This window comes from Papilio polytes, unplaced genomic scaffold (assembly GCF_000836215.1).
Source record: "Papilio polytes unplaced genomic scaffold, Ppol_1.0 DF823980.1, whole genome shotgun sequence".
Taxonomy (NCBI): Eukaryota; Metazoa; Arthropoda; class Insecta; order Lepidoptera; family Papilionidae; genus Papilio; species Papilio polytes.
In genome coordinates, this window is record NW_013525224.1 from 503920 (window position 1) to 522654 (window position 18735).

The 18735-nt window shown below is 33.4% G+C and overlaps 1 protein-coding gene across 1 annotated transcript in view; it reads left to right on the plus strand.

Moving 5' to 3' along the window:
• Positions 1-990: 990 nt before the first annotated feature.
• The window catches only part of LOC106101440 (1-phosphatidylinositol 4,5-bisphosphate phosphodiesterase), a 44527-nt gene continuing 26782 nt past the window's right edge, over positions 991-18735 (plus strand). The window contains 2 exon segments of the mRNA XM_013280677.1: positions 991-1237; positions 16581-16704. Coding sequence (XP_013136131.1) covers positions 16648-16704 — 57 coding nt within the window. The 5' untranslated portion in view covers positions 991-1237; positions 16581-16647.

The window sequence follows — 18735 nt, forward strand, 5'->3', positions numbered from 1 at the left end:
GTTTTGCACACTGCATTGATATGAAAACAGTTTTGTTTTCCTTATTTTGAAATACGACACTTTTATTTTAATTTTTTGTCATATTGTAGGATGAAATCTAGCTATGTCTACATTACGAAATTATTTAAATTAAGGTTTTTTAATCTCTTCATTTTTCTATTTAATTTTATTTGTCGAAATATTTTTATATTTATAACTTCGTCTGCCTTTAAAATTAAACAGCTGATTATAGAATTATTCTCAATATAATCCGGTATAGGGGCATACGGTTAACAAAACATTGCTCTTTTTTTTTCGGAAAAGCCAGCTATGGCGGCTGATGCTATTCTAAAGGCGAATTGACATGAAGATTTCTTTTAGCTTTTGTTATTTATTATCGTTATTTCAACTGTTTATCAATGAGTTATTAAACCTTTGTTTATTTAACTTATGTACCTATCGCCTACTTAGTTAATGAATTATACTTTGATAGTGGCGTGAAAATAAAAGTGCGATGGTTTAACTTGTTGGAATATTTTGTATAATAGATTTTTTAACCAAGTTATGTACTGATTTGTCTTTTCTGTTACGACATGTTGACTTTTTGGTTTGACCAATTTGTTAAAAGTATTTTTTCTACTTACTTTGTCATTTGTAAAAATTATAGTTGCCTATAATAAATTTTATAGTTATACATTTTTGCGTCTTCTAATTTATTTTTAAAACAATTCCTTACAAATGAATAAAATTTTAAATTGCAAGCTTACATTTTTTTTTGAATACAAGAAACGGTGTGTACTTAGTACTGTTTTTTTTTACATGTCATAGTCGTTACATACTTTCAATATTTTTTAAAAATCTTTGTTATGAAATTAAGAATATTATAAGATGGGACATGTAAGCAGGTAATTCTTATTGGTCATTTATTACAGAGAACAGACATCTTATTCCCGCGCACGACCTTGGTGCGCGGCGGCGGTGTGGCGGGGGCACAGCGAGCGCGCACGCGTGGCGACGCCAGCGTCACCTGTTCACTGCTTCACATCGGATTTCCAGTTTTCCACAGTCCGCGAGAACGCGTCGCGTGGTCGCGTCCCTTCCCTAGCGCGGGAATAACATTATCTGTGCGTGTAATCAACTGTCAAATTGTCAATTATTATACACTTCAAATTTTGTTTTTCGAATTCTATAGTTAAAAAAACAGTTTGTTCCGAGTTCCGAGTGATTTTCACAGGATCAAAGTTAACTTACAGCTAAGGTTAGTAAACGATTATCTTTAATCCGTCACGTTCTGTCAATTCGTTGCGATAGTTTGAATCCATACAGGATTTGTTTGTTCGGCTGTTTGCTGTTGTACACCGGGCGTGGATCATTCCGTTTTATAGCTGTCTGGTAATGGAATGGTTTAACGATCGCACAGTCGATGTCTTGAGTAATGGTGCACTTAAAATTCCATTCAATTTGAACTATTTTCTTTGTTTCTAAAGCACGGTTGAGAACACAACACTGTTGTTTACAACTAAATGTATAGTCTGTCATGAGGAAGCAATACTTCATTTAAGAGTTTATGCGATCGTAAATATAAAATACATAACAATATGCTTACAATTTCACATCTAAATACACGTGTTTGATAACTTTTTTTTACTTTTAAACTTTCAAAGCATACAATGCAACGTGAAACTATAAAAATACATTTAGTTATTTAAGTGTTATTCCACGCAGCATTATAATGTAAACATTTATCCGGTTTACTATTTATAAAAATGAGTAAGGAAATTAATAACATCCACTGCAACTTATCGCTTCGCCCGCTTTGTTTATTCGCGTGTTATTCGACATAATAATAGTGATTTCTCGTCGATATGCGGAAGTGACATATTATATAATACGAGAATATAAAACGATATTTATTTAACGATATTCGTATAGACGTTGTTTTGGCATCTGAATGACCATAGTCCATTCTTATCGGACACTCGAGTAACGATACTATCATTGGCAAGTGACAAAAACAAACAATACTAACCAGTATCCATATAAGCAGTACAACAATGTAATCTTTGGGATACTGGTGTTAAATTCCTCACTATCACATTATTATCTTTTAAATTGGTGGTATAGAATAGGTAGCTCTTCTATCTCTAACGTTAACTCAAGTATATTAAAACTCACGGTGTATTTATATAGCAAGTGATTTAAACGCAAAACGCATAAATCCTAAGGCTAACTTAGAAGTTTATGCACAAGGTAAATAAACAAAACACCAACGTTATTCCTTGTTTTGGAATAAAATTATTGAAGTTCGATGCTTTTTATCTTACACTGAATCGAATCTACGAATCGAATTAAATCGAATGGTGAAACCGAACTCGCGGTTTGTTACGCAGTAAGCAGTACCTGCTTTAGCCCTGGATGAGATTTTTGCAACGTCCCATGTGATCCCGTTTCTGCCCTGGACGCCCAAACGTGATCTACCCGAACACTGCAGCTATGTCTATTGACACCAGTGTTTTGTTGATTGCCTTGATTGGTTTAAGTCTGGTCGAGATATTAAATGTTTCTGTTGAAACATAACATGTTTGTTATTTACGATAAAAATTTATTTCCGTTCTTACCGGTTTTGGTTGACTTAACTCAATAATGAGATATCTCATCAAATTATACATCGACGTCACCTGACCTTATTACTGGGTTTTAATACGTATATAATAACACTATTAAAAAAACGTTTTCCTTGATAGAAATTGCATTGATTATTACATGTTTCTTATAGGCTATTTTAAGAACGAATAAAGATTGTTTAAAGAGGATATGCGTAGAAGGTGAACGATATGACGTATGAAAGAGTTCCAGTGCCGAATCTTTAGGGAGAAAAGGCAGGAAGCATAGGCATCTACGCCGCCAACCAAGAATAAAGACTAGGTCTAGGGGGCAACCATGAATATGGTTATTCAATGTAGTTTTTATATATTAATTTTTTCATTTAGTCATTAAGTTATCCCCCCTTCTCCCGCCCTGGCAGGAAAATGATACGATATAGTTCATATCTATACTAATATAATAAAGCGTAAACACACACTTCTATGTTGCCTAAGATGTCAGCAATTACAGCATATTTTTGAATAATTCCTTCTTTAATAAAAAGCCCTACACTTACGACTCGCTTTAGGCTACATATTTTCACGCTATTTAACTTAGAGAGTAAATAAATCATAAACAAAACCTTTATGTAGAAAAGGGACCATAAACTAGCTGCCAACATTAAGGAAGCAAGGTTATAATGGTTTTTGACATTTCTAATTGAGAATTTGACAACTGTAAACAATATTTTTTTATAATTTCATGCGGATGAACCCGCACGGGAACAGCTAGTCTATAAATATATCCATAGCGATGTTATGGCGCATTACACTAATCACTTGGGTCAGTGCGTGTCTAGTTTATTTCCAGCGATCCTTTGTACATCGCCACGGGTCATAGGGCTCGGTTACCCATAGATAGAATTTAATAAATTATTTAATCTTATTATAGAGATTATACATGAATAGTTTAACGCACACGACTGATTTGTGATTCACATGAATGGTGATTGATTTTAAGCCTAATTATGGCTTTTGTCTCTGATTTATTTTATACTAGCTTACACTTACACACTTACATGCGACTCTATCCGCGTGGTATTGAAAAAAAACAAAACCAAGTAGCCTATGTGTTCTTCCAGACTGTCCTCTACATCTATGCCAAATTTCATCGAGATCCGTTCAGCAGTTTAGGCTACAAACTCTAACAAACATCCATCCATCTAAACTTTTACATTTATAATATTAAAGTGTGAAACGTATGAAGAAATATTTGTATTTTTGTACAGTAACTACGGTCATTTAAAAACATTACTATTAGACATTCAGTAACATAGGTTTATTTTAGTTACTAGATCTTTTTTTTAAATAAGTCGCGAGCAAAAGCATTTACCTAATAATATCGAAAGATAACGTAACTAATGCAAGGTCAAATTGTCATATTTGAGCCATTATTATATTAGAATAGAACATTTAAGTTAACTTACCCTACGTTGTTTTCATCCATGTTTTACGTGAAATATAAAACATAAACAGCAATTTATTTACAAGACCAAAATAATCCCACTACAAACCTAAATATACATAAGGCACCTCATAACCGTTTCATGTTGATAAGTAAACAAGTTACTCGTATTTAGGTTAACACAGTCTACATTAAGTCGCTAGTTAAATCCTTTCAGGCATACGAATACTGAATTACTAAGAGTCCTACGAAAACCTTAATCCTTGCGTTTATAACGACGCCGCTGACAAAACAAACACACAGCCACTGATCTTGACTACCATATTTGTGTTAGTCAGTGTGACCATAATTTCCTTACTTTCATGGACATATCTCGTTTTTTGACGGAACCTAAGTTGTTCTAATACGGAAAAACAGAGGAAAGACCGTTCCATAACACGTTTCTTTATAGTAATTGAGTTTTCATCTTAGTAATAATAATTTATTACTCATTTTAGTAATAAAAAACATTCTAAATCGTTTTTAAATTATTTTAAATTGAAATCCCAACAGCTAATATGGGTTTAATAAATTTAGACAAGTCTCGAATGACATGATGGTGACCCTACTCTTGGCGAATAAACACGCAGAATAAACACGGCCACGTGTTCTTGTACATTTAACGCAAACGTAAACGGTCTAGTGTAAACATTGGCCGGACAATGTGTTCTGGACACCCACCCATTGTACTCACCTTTAGTACTTATCTACTAATACGTAGTTACTTAAATTATTGATAATTGTAATGCATTAAAACGCATAATATGGTATTTTGTAGCAAAAAAGTTATGAATGTCCATGTTTTTATAATTCCACAGTTTTAATATCGTCTATGAAGATTCCTTGTTGTGTTTCGTGACATGACGTGTAAACAATGCAATTATGTCAGAGAAATTTATTTCCAGAATACAATAGAACTTAATATTTCCTACCTCTATTTGATATATTAATTCAAAAAGGGAGTGATGACTGAGATGACGGATGATAGAGTAATCTGGAGGACGAAAACCCGGTGCGCCGACCCTACGGGAGTAGGATAAGGCAGAAGAGATGATGATGAATCGAATACAATATTGGCATTTACAAATCTTCAATTTTTTGAATTCATTAACAGCAATGCATTTGATATCTGAGATTCGAACCATGACGCACTATAAAAAACCTAACGCCCTTTAACTACGCAACATCTTAGTATTACGTCATCTGTTTATTGAAGTGTGAAGATTTATAAATGTTTCCGACAACTGCGCACTCTGAGGTAAACATGTCAATCGCGTGTATTGAACACGCTACCTACAGCTAACAGTTATTGCTACCTGCTGAGCGATGACAGCATCGAAATGTCTCTTACCATTTAGAACCATAAGAACTTGAATATATCAAAATATGTTATCCTGTTTCAGTTTAAGGATGACAATGTATTTTTCCTAACTTTTAGATTATTTTTGACTAAACTTTCGCATAACTGTTTAGTCGTGCTTTGATTCTTATGAGGTTATATGGAGTATACTACTCGATAGTTAGTAGTGCAACTAAACAGTTGAATTGACTGCGAAACAAACTACAATCGCACAACAGTTGTTCCATAGTTTAGTTGTGTGTTTCTTAAACTCCCTTAGATCATCACGTCAATTGCTGCACTCATAAATGTATTTTTTTATTCCACCCATAAGTGTTAAAGTACATCCGGTAAAAACTTATTTTCCCTATTAAAATAATTTTCCAAAAATAGCTACGTAATAACAGTCCAATAAAAACTTTGAAGCCTACACCTTTGGGAAATCAGTTCTATGAAAGCCTTAGCTCATGAATAATGATTGATAATAACGAATAAATTTAACGCTACGACCATCATTATTACTCGGAGTAGGATAATTTGGAAACCTTATATTTAGCCAAAAACTTCTAAATAGTTGTGGTTCTCTCAACTAAGTCAGTATTAGTATGTCCATTATCTAAACAAAATAAGATAAACAAAGCTGGAAGCTAAAACTAGTAAAATAATTTAGAGAATTTATTGTGCTTCCAAATATACATTGAAATAAATTTATATTTTACAGGAAGCAGCGCGATATTGTGGGCTAAAGCTATCCGATATGTTGGAAGCTTATCGGATTCCAGTATTTGGGTCAAAATTTACTAACTCCGATTTCAACAACTCGCTAACAAGGATACTTTTTAACAATATTCAATGTCAGAAAAAAAATCAGTTACTAAAAAATGTAAAACAAATGAAAATCGTTTTTAAAATTATTACAATATGTTAGTTTTGTCGCGTTAATTCTTTGTACTACGTCATTCAATTTGAAGTAGGACTAGGCTAGGTATTTAGGGTTGGCAATCGCGTGCCGCTGGCAGTTTAGGACACATTTCATCAGATTGCTCATTTAGTTAATGCAGCTATTTAAAATGATATACACTCAAAGCATCGTGTGCAACGACCTTTATACCTTTAACTTCTGATTTATTATAACATAGTGAACTACAAATTTAATTGTTAGGGTATAAGTGCGATTGGACTTTATTTTGGGAAATTCCTCTCAAAGTTTGATGAGAGTTGTTCACAATATAGTTATACTTCAATAGTGCCGGTGATAAGGTTCGGCAACCGCCCAGGGCTCCGCAGATCTGCGAATTAATCTGGTATACTCCCCCAGGGCGCTAAAAGAGCTAAAATCAACTTAGTCAACATTCTATTTTACAGTTGTTTTTTGTTTTCAAATCATTTGAACAAGACATTTGTTATCGTTAAAAAAATTATGTTCAATAGAAAATTTTGTTGGAATATTTCGAAGATTTATTGCTCTTGTTTAAGTAGGATTTTATCCTGGCGTTAATATTAAGGACCACGGAATATTAAAGTGGTATAACAAATGTGCCCTTCTGTCCTTGGTTTACGTTCTTACCCTAATATACGTCTTGGCCTCAATATGTTCCAGACTGTTGAAAAATGTATCCCATTATTTAACTCACTTTTATGGTCTTACGAGATCATATACGAAAAAGAGAATAAATAAAAAATGCACAGAACTACAAAAAAGAAAATCTTAATCCTTTTCAGGGTTATAGGAAGTACGGCAATTGCAATAATCTGGCTTTGAATATCCAATGAGATGAATGTTTAATTTTAAAATAGCACCGAAATTTACTAACCAGGAATCGTAATATTCCATTTATGACAACAAATTTGTTAAAAACTATTAAAATCGTGAAATTGTGTTAATCAGAAGAAAAAGATAATTGACCCGAAACATTTCAGATTTAAATTGCTGGTCGTATATGAAATTATATCGAGTTAGGATTTATAGTACCACAGAGTAAGCATGTTTCTTTCACTATCAGTATGTCATTGATAACTGGTCGTGAGTCATTCGTACTGTTTTAGATCATCAAACCTAAGAATAACCGGCCGCGCTGCCAAAATTATAATACCGCATATTTCCGCGTCTGTTACTCTGTAACTACATAAACGATTTTGAACCTAATCGGAATAAACAAACGACAACTGAAGCCAGTTGACGGAAGCCAACTGAATATCAGCGCAAAACGGCTCTCCTGCTATGCTGAGCTGGCTACTCTTTGCCACGATTTGATATGTTTTCGTTAGAAGAATAATATCTTTTTGTGGCAATAAAATATTCATTCATTCATTCATTCATTCATTCATTCATTCATTCAACTGCACGATTGTCATATGTCTAGTCATCCCAAAGTTGATTACATTGTGTTTGCACACAGTTAAACACGTGTTTTATTCTGACCACCTGATTGATATTATGGGTGCGTTTTATGATTCACCATAAATAAACACAATTTCAATATTAGTACTTTATTATTTATTTATTTAGATCTCATTACGCAAGTCTACGCGTATTTCATTAACCATGAACTTGTTGGTTTGACATTAATGTATTTAAAATAATATTAGATTATTTTATGGTCACTGTACGCTACGTTCATAACAATCATTTTGTTTTTTATCTTTTCTAATTCGTATTTTGTTTTACTCTTTGGTAGTTTATAATCTATGCCTATACTTTATAATCTATGTCCAATTTCTTGTGCGACTAACTTTTAATTCCTTGTTTTGCAATGGACAGTCACACCCAATGTTTTTATTAATTGAATTTTAAAAAACATAAAACGAGCAGTGTGCAGCTAGCCTTACAATCTCTTTCAACATTTAAGAGTCGCTCCTGCTTTCATAATGAGAATATAAATCATTCTTATACAATAAATTAGCCGCCGTTCTCGGCCGAGCTTCCTCAATGTTTAGGCCAAGGATATTCTGGATAACATTGTGTTTATTACTTTTGACTGGTATACGAAATATATTACAGTGTTGTTAATTAGAGAAACTGCCGCACCCAATCATTTCATATTTACTAAGTGTCTCGCTTAGTGAGTGCGGAAGTAATAACAAAATGCTTCAGAGTTACGTCAGAGGTTTTATTGGATTTTAATTAAAATACTTGATGTCTCCGCTATATCATTAAGTCCAGGTCATCGCATCAGGGTTTGACGGAGCATGCGTGGAGTAAACTGGGTCATACTGCCAGACCACGGACACAGCCCAGGCAACGGCTAACATTTATCATTTTTATTTTACCACTTATTTTTATTAAATCGGTCATAAATCAAATACCAAAAAAGGTAGCGATTGTAGCAAAAATACGTATTAATAAAAGTTTAGTCGGGTTATGTTATTTTCTATATCATACTAATATTATAAATGCGAAAGTTTCGATGGATGGATGTTTGTTAGAGTTTGTAGCCTAAACGACTTGACGGATTTCGATAAAATTATCATAGATGTAGAGGATAGTCCGGAAGAACACACTATTCACTTTTGTTTTTGTTTTAATTCCACGCGGACGGAGTCACGGGCGAAAGCTAGTTATACTATAATTTCATTACTACTATTTAAAACCACCTACCGTACATTATTAATTTAAATGACATAGCTTATTAAACTTCCATCGTCGGATCCGTAGAAACTCCAAGACTTAAAACTTTATAAGTATTCAACTTAGTACCTAATCTTAGAGCGCGCGCACACCTTTGATTTAACTATCGCACAACAGTTCAGTCGCGCTTTGATTGCTATCAGCTTATATGGAGGTGGTACTCGATTTTTAGTAGTGAAAAGCAACAGTTGTGCGGCCTACTCTTACTGTATAAATTCTCGTCAGTTCTGCGTATATTACCTCCTGTGTTACGATTTGTTACATAATGTATCAGTATTCCATTATTCTCTCACAAAGCGTTCCTTCGCGTGATAAATTGTCAATTCCCGGTAAATGTGAATGGAATTAGATGCGCGATATTTCCGGTTGTATTCACTGTTGCTATTTGCTAGTTTGTGGTCAGATAGAGTTAATTTTATATTGATAAGTTATTCCCGTGTGACTTCATCCTCATAGTATTCTAAAAACTGTCTTTTGTTGCTTACATTTCGTAAAACAGTCAATTTTCAAGAAAACATCGACGGCCTTTGTCATGGAATTTTGCTTCTTTGCTGGTGTTGGCTTGTAGTGTTCTCCAATTAATTCACCTCTAAGCTTAATAGCATATAGCCTAAATCGTTACTTAAGTACTTTTTACTAAAACAGAAATTATTACAAAATCTTTCAGTGATTGTGACTAGCACTTGAAGTGTGTTTTCATGTTAAGATAAACCGAACTTCTAGACAATATTGCTATCTCTGTTTTTAGAAGAGAATAAAAGAGAGACTATGTTATTTCTGCAGCAGAACATATTGCTTGTGTCGCGGCTATTTCACCGTTTAAATTGATGCATCGCTTGTTTTGTTACAACTGATGTTTGTTGTCGTTCTATTCTCGTCTTCAAAGCAAACGCCCGGCAGACATATTATAGCTGTTCCAGTCGACGATTCACAAGCAATTAATTAGTAATTGTTTAGATTAATTAATTACATGTGGTCAGGGATGTATTAACATTTGTCAATAAAATAAACATAAATTTTCGATCATCGTTACAAATCATTAATTCCCTGTTGAATGAAATGAATGAAGCTTTCATCATCAATTCCGAATACATTCGAATGACATCTATTTGAACTGAACGAAGGGTAAATTGCTATTCACAAAACCTTTTGGGCTCTAAATCTCCTTTAGACATCCTTCACTGAGGGAGTTTAAGGGCCATAGATAAAATAGCATACTATTTATTCATGTATATTTAATTATGTTACCTTTATTAATGTAAGTTTGTTAATTACATACATATATTAGTATAGATATACATCTTACTAATATTATAAATGTGAAAGTTTAAATGGATGGATGGATTTTTGTCAGAGTTTGTAGCGTAAACGGCTGAACGGTTATCTATGAAATTTGGTATAGATATAGAGGATATTCTTGAACACATAGGCTAATCAGTTTTGTCTTTTTTCCATCCCACGCGAACGGAGTCGCGGGTGAAAACTAGCCATTAAATATTAAGATAATAACATTTCTTAACAGTTCAATGCGTCGTAATAAACCTCGCAGACGAAGGTTAAACAATTAACGTCTCGTCCTTGTACTTGTATGTTAACATAATGTTCGCCGAACTCAACAACTCTCATCAATTAACTTCGTGTAAACTTTGGAACAATTAACGTCTTTTCGATTTCTTATTTAACTTGTAACAAGTTGTCTCTTCGACTAACAATACGTTAATCAAAACTTCTGCACAATATGTTCTATAGTTTTTAACATTTTTACTAACCATGCATGTTTAGAGGCGTCATCGCATCCCTACATTTACACTTATTGTATTACCACAAAAACATAGTTAGATACTGTTTAGTTAAACACGGGGTTTAACTCTGACCGCTGCTCGTTAATTTATAGACTTATCTAAGATTTTTTTTTATTGCTGGAGTTTAAGGGCCTGTCCCACCACTAACTAGGAGTTTCACACACCTTAAAAATGACGTCACCGTCACATAGAGTACCAAAATCCGATATTTCCATCACATATTTCATACGTTGGATTTTCTGACAATTTACAAGAATTGTAGGATAGGCCCTTAAAGTTTGATTTTAAAATAATTTAAAAATATATAATTAGGAATAAAATGACATTCGCAATAACAGTGGATTCAGCTACCGAACAGACACACGACCGATGATAAGGCAAATCAAGGACACGGCAGAGCATTGTGCTTGCTGATATTATACCAAATAACGCTTGCCTTTTGTTATTTCATATTGATTTCATAAATCCGACATAAAATGCCCTATTTAAGGTAAAAATTAGTGTTCAAATCAGCTCTGAACCTGTTTAAAAGATCAAATCAACCTTAAACAGATGAACTGCAGCTCAACAACTATGTGAGCCGATGAGCCAACAGCCGGCAACACGCATATCATACCTCTAGGTTTAAACTAAACTGATCTGTGAATTGATCATGCGAACCGTGAGCTGATCTGCAGATCATCAAATATAAATGAGTTACGCACGGCTAGGTAATAAACGCAAATGATTCACGCGCGTCGTTTGGGCTTAGCATAACAAAAAACCGCCATAATATACGGCAGCCGATCGCGGCAGACGTGTTCTATCTCAAACCGCCGCCAAAGTAAACACCGTTGTCAAACTTTTATGTGGTCGTTACGCAAAAAAACCGCTTTGTATCTTTCACTGCGACGTTTTAGTGTGTGCTAATATGTGTATGCGTGTAAATGTAAGTATTGAAGCAAAGTGCCGTATTTCGATGCAGTGCTGTAATTAAACAGAGTACCTAATAGCAATTGCCGTATATGGCAGCCATTACGATTTTTCAGCTATTTTGTTAAAATTGTAAGATAGGTTGTTCATTAGAGTAATCTTACGTTTAGATAGATAGATGTTTGTTTGTTAGAGTTTGTATCCTAAACAGCTGAACGGATCACGGTGAAATTATGCTTAGACGTAGAGGATACTTTGCAAGAACACATAGGCTAGTCACTGTTGTTTTTTTTAAATTCCGGGCGGACAGAGTCGCGGGCGAAAGCTAGTTATTTTATATAGATACTAGAACTACTCCGAATCCGTTAAGCCTTTTTTTTTGGATATATGAAGTAACCAACAGCTATCTAATCTTTCGTAATTATAGTATTTTTCTACTTAAGTTAAGGCCATCCTAATTGCTCTTTCAAAAGCACTTTTAATAATTTTTAAGCTCTTAAGTATGGCATGGAAACGACAGTTTTATGTAATTTGACCTTCGCTTTTAACAGCATATTTACGTCTTATCTAGTTGATAGTAAAATAGGATCTGTCATAAAATGGAATATAGCCAGTTGTAAAGTGTTAATGGCTGTCTAGGATAACTGTTAACTGAATTGATATCGATTTTTATTTATCCATAGTATGTAAAGGGAATATTATTTACAAGATAAATCAATGACAAAGAATTTTGTGATACAATTTTTTGCTTTTTTCCAGTTACTTCGTTTACGTCGGGACCAACGATATGTAGATCTAGGTATTAAGTTTGATGAAGACTTAAATAAACTAAACATGTATTGTTGTGAAAAAAAATCAATAGAAGTACTAGTTTTCTCGTAGTAAAATATCAACTAAACTCTAGTGGCCTTATGTTATGCCACTAAAAAGAGATAAAAGAGCATATTTTACGAATCGAATATCGTAGATTTGATGTTTTAACTACGGACGCGTGTGATATTCGACCAAATAAATTAGAGACCTAGTATACGCAGTATTTTTTATATCTTTCCACTGTGTGAATACATGTTTTGTAATAGCAGTGTTACGAGAAGTCGGATCTTTCACACCTCGGGCCTCGTCCGTTCCTGGAAACAATGGAATTTTAATATCATGGAAAGCGGCCGCGAGCAACGAAGTGTTATTTAAATGTGCTATATTTTATCTGCCAGTGTTATTTTTTTATTAGAATTACTTTACTTTACTTTTTTCACAACACTCGTTGATATGAGCATCTCTAGCTTAGGATCTAGGCTAGGTCTATGTGAAACGCCCTATAGGGTTGTTATTCATGGTAGTTTTGGGTAATACCCATTTTTGCCATAATCAAATTTTTGGGTTATATATTAAAAATCTTACTTATTTCAATTTTAACAATAGACCTCACAAGGATTTACAATTTAAAATTAAAAGTAAATTTCAATTTTCGACCTTATCACAAGTGTTTAAGAAACATGAAAGGTGTGTTTCAAATACGAATTTCAATTTCCTAAAGCACTGCTTACTTTTATATTCAGCAAAGTTTGGAGAGAATAACAAATACAGGGCAATTTACATGCCTGTAGCGAGGCGGGGCAGCGCGGGGCACAGCATGAATTATGGAGCAGTTCCCCACACCGAAACTTTACGATTGCTATGAAAAATTACACATTTAAAATTATAAAAGGTAAATCAATTTATAAATAATATGTAAATTAATTTTGTAATTTGTTCATTTAGTAAAATCAATTATTTTTCCGTAAACGTTTTTGTGTAATTACACCAATATCGGGAAATAAATTCAATGCAAATTAGTACTTAAATATTTAATTTACAGTTACTACAAGAAATAGTTTAAACACGCAAATACAAAAAATCAATATAATCACCTCTATGTCTATACTTCTATACTATTATAATAAAGCGTAAACACACACTTCTTTGTTACCTAAGATGTCAGCAATTACAGTATGTTTTGATTAATTCTTTTTTTAATAAAAAGCTACACTTACGTCACGCTTTACGCTATATATTTTCACGCCATTAAACTTAGGGGGTAAATGTTTTGGCTAAAAGCCTAATGTGAAAAAGAGACCATAAGTTGCTGCCAACATCAAGGAAGCAAGGTTGTCATCATGTCATGTCATTTTGACATTTGTAATTGATAATTTGACAAATGTAAACAATAAAATAAAATTTTCATAATTTCATGCGAACTAAGTCGCGGGCAACAGCTAGTATCAGATAAAATTAAAGTAACTTTTAGTCTTCAAAATAAATAAATTTTACTTTGATCACCAAGTATATCAATAGGTAAAAAGTTTAGTAACTAGTACAAAGCTTTGAATGGGAATGAACAATAAGATGTCTGTGGCCGTAGGGCATAATATGTACAGAGTCCCATTTGTATTAATACATTTGAGGGTGACCCTCTGACCTAGTTTGACCCTGGCAATGTACTGCCGAGGCCCTGGTTATATAATTTAAACAGCAACACCAATTTGATATAATTGTACGTCATTTGTTAAACTGAAACTAACCGAAGTTCCTTAACATTTAGCGCCTATACCACCACTGGCTGATAGAGGTTTAGATAGCTTAAAAATGACGTCGCTGATAAGGGAACAAAATCCAATGTTTTTATCATAATTTTTTTACACGTTGGGTTGTTATCAGACAGTTTACAATTTGGTGGGACAGGCCCTTACTCCCTAATTTTCTTTAATCTAAGGGAATTAAAAACATTTCTTCAATAGGTTCAGAAATTAATAACTAAAATCTATATAGATTAAAAGGATTCATATACGTGTCACGTGCACTCACACCGTGACCGTATAATTGGCTTTACGTTTACACCGGCCATAACACGTTAGGGGTGTGCCCCGCCCCGTGTTGACGAGGGTTGCAAAATAAGAGAACATCAAATTCAACGTTTAATAAAGCAATTTAATACATGCGCGATTTGTTAAAATTACCTCCTAATATATTGCCACTGTAATATGAGGGTCTATCACGAATAATTGTGAGAAATATCGATAACATTTCTATCAAATTTATAAAACAAATTTTGTCGTCGTGTTTTCGAAATTGTTCGTGATAAGCCCCCTGTAACCCTGTGTAGCATTTTAATTTCCTCGTAGGCATATCGTAGTACCGTAGCAATATTATAATTAATGTCATCAATACTTTTATCATAAAAGTTCAGAGTTTCTGTGTAAAAAGGCAACCGAAAAGCTTTTAAGCGAATTAACATCAGCAAAGTTAGTAACTTGGCCGAGATAGCCGCCAGATAGCCTGGACTGGCGCTAATGGATTAACTTGCTAATAGGGGTTAAGAGCTAACACTACTAACATTAAAATATAGTAAACTTTTGTATATCTCATAAAAAAGTTTACTTTTTAATATTCACTAGCTGTTCCCGTGCGACTTCATCCGCATTTATGAAAATTTTATTCTATTATTTACCTTTGTCATATTGTTAATTGCAAATGTCAAAATGACAAGACATGATGACAAACTATGGCAATCTTACTTCCTTGATGTTGTCAGTTTGTAGCTTATGGTCCCTTTCCCACATTAGGGTTTTTATCCAAATTATTTACCCCCTAAGTTTAATACTGTGATAATATAGAGCCATCTTACGCCACAAAGTAATATTTTACGCAGATATAGATTGGGATACAGCTGCTACTAAAGATAGTTAACCTATGGTATTAATGACTGGTTTCCCAGTTATGTTTAACTATTCCTTAGTGTTTTTGGTTCAAATATTCATGAATATTCAAACTACGTACCTTGTGTTTTATCCCGTTAAAACAGACTTCAACTTCAATTAGTATTAGCTAATGAATCGATAGATAATGTTAAAATAGGTAACTTCAGAAACCCAGCATTAAAGTAATAAATCTACTAAAGTTTTTGAAATAAAAATAATCTGTATCTAGCAATGTTACTTATTCTTCAAATTTAAAAATCAGAGAGTAATAGAAAAAACTGTTTTCCATTTTATTTTTTCCATCAAATCACACGTGCACCGCGCCTGAGTTTACAATAGCTTATTACCATAGAATAAATATGAATATAAATAAAATTCATGAATTAAATAAAAGTAATTTGTTGCAAGTAAAGTGGGGTCATAGGTCGAGGCACGAATTGCCTGAGATGTACAATTGAGGAGCCAAGGTTCGATAACATCTCGCGTTCATTGCCGACAAAGATTAAGTAAACGGTTGTGTTACCAGGCTTTATGGATTACATGGGATATTCCTATATGATTTACAATGCCTCAAAGTATAAGTCATAAAAATTATTTATGTGGTGCTTAGTACATATTAAACTCAGAGTTTATAATAGGACATTAGATTTCGCGTGTCTTCTTGTTCAGTCATGCAAACACTGTCAGACTCGCTGTCTTAATATAATTTGTGGATTAAAATTCCGGAGAAATGTAACTTTTAAAACTATAATTTACCTAATACATTCCTAAATTTTAGGAATTTCACATCAAAATAATGGTTACCATACTAACGAGGTCAGTGCGGTCAGGGCTCAGCACGCTCCTTGGCGACAGGCACGCGGCTAATCTTCAGATAATTGGGCCGGCCTTAAACATGGTTCCTTATCTTATTTTATAGATATAATGATTAGGGAAAAAGAAAAAAAGCTACATTTGACAAAAGAAATATGGTCACCTCTACCTAAATCACTACCGTAAATAAGATAATTATTTGTCTTGGATGAATAATAAATGTCCGGTTTAGAGAAATGTTCTATAGTACATTTAAATACAATAATTAATGTTTTGTTTTCTTCTAGGGTTTGAATATGGACAACTGCTGAACGGTGCGAGATCGAGGTGTGGCGCTAAACTCAACCTTACAGGATGACCAAAAAGTTCGAATTCAACTGGCAGATCCCCGTCCCGGAACCGCTGCTGCAAGTGAGCTATTATTACCATTGTCACATCTGTCAAATTGAAGTAGACAGTAACAGTAGGTTTCCACTGCTTAAAACCAGAATAAACGTGTTATAGATTTTTTTATAACTTGAGAGAGATGACAATTTTATTATGGCTTTGTCTGCAGTGGAAACGCAAGCTTACATTACAACCGCTTACCTTTTTACTGTGTGTACAGTCAGTGATAAAATGTGTTTATTTTGTACAAATTATTTTAAAATATCATACTAATCATACTTATATTATAAATGCGAAAGTTTAGATGGATGGATGTTTGGTAGACTTTGTAGCCTAAATGGCATAACGGATTTTAATGAAATTTGGTAGAGATGTGGAGGATAGTCTGAAAGAACACATAGGCTACTTACTTTCCGTTTTTTTTAAATTCCACGCTTACGGAGTCGCGATCGAAAACTAGTAACTTTAAAAAATGAGAAAAGATTTGTATTTTTGTATGTATTGAAATAACTCAAAAACTACTTTGCCGATTTGAACATTCTTTCACCGTTAGAAAGGTAATTTATCTGTGAGTAGCATAGGCTATATTTTTTATTATTTTTTTTTGTGTTGGACCAGGCCCACCCGCGGCTGTACTGCCTCTGTTGATGATAAGTCGCGAGCAAAAGCTAATGTTTAAAATTTTCTCTTGTATAATTAGCTCGCGGAGTACAAAGTGGGACACGGATTATGTGTCTCGCTATAATCTAACATATGTTAATTAGGGTTACCTCGCGCTTATTATATTAACTTGTAAACCGAAACTTTTTAAGAGTTAATAATGTTATTTACGTTTCAGACGTGTGAAATTAAAAAAAATAATAAAAAGCATAACCTTTTTAATAGTGAAAGATTTTTTTTAAATCCGCCCGTTAGTTTTTTATTTCACTACATACAAAAATACAAATCTTTTCTCTATATAACATTAGTATGGACTAGCTGTTGCTCGCGACTTCGCCCGCTTGAAATAACAAATGTAACCTATTACGTTCGCCCTTTTTTTCAACCTATTACCAAAAGTTTTAACTTAGTAGTAATCTACGTAATAACAGAAATCTACCAATGCAAGATGCAAGATTCCAAATTTCTAAGCCCGGTAGCTTGTAAGCTGATTTTTCGGTTACCCTGATTGTTTGTGTTCACGATATCTTCTAGACTATTGGTCCAATTTAAATACTGTAAAAGACAATTTTATTCTACATTAAATTCTCCTGATAACAAATGCATTTATTTGGATAAGGATTAATATTGAAACCAATAAAAGAACGCTGCAAATAGCGTAAGGTTTTTAATTCATTTTGCAAACAAAAAAGTGGTTATTATAAGAGAACCGTTAAAGATAGTTATATGCTACCGCGGACTTTTCTATAGAACTTTTTGACATCTACAATTCTTTCATACATCATTTTTATATAACTCTAACGGTTTAGGCTGCGTAAGCCGATAAAAGTTAATGTTTAGTCATTTTTTGACGCCGGCGTCCAGAAACACACTGTTTATTAATAGTTCCTAAACATTAGTAATAATCAAATATAGCCTATATTACTCACAGATAAATTACCTTTCTGATGGTGAAAGAATTTTTAAAATCGGTCCAGTGGTTTTTGAGTTATTTCAATACATACAAAAATACAAAGTTTTCCTCTTTATAACATTAGTATAGATATCTAATCTGGATTAAAACCTATATTGAAATATAATTCGAACGATTAAACTATTTCAATAGGTCAAATAAACGGCATATATTTTTTATCGTATTTAATGCGTATTTGTATCAATAACTAGCTGTTCCCGTGCGGCTTCATCCACATGTAATTATGAAAATTTTATTTGATTGTTTACATTTGTCAAATTATCAATAGCAAATGTCAAAATGACATGACACGAAAAACCTTAGCAATCTTGCCTCTTTGATGTTGGCAGCAACTTATGGTCTCTTTCCCACATTAGGGTTTTATATCCAAAATATTTACACCCTATGTTTAATGGCGTGAAAATATATAGCCTAAAGCATGA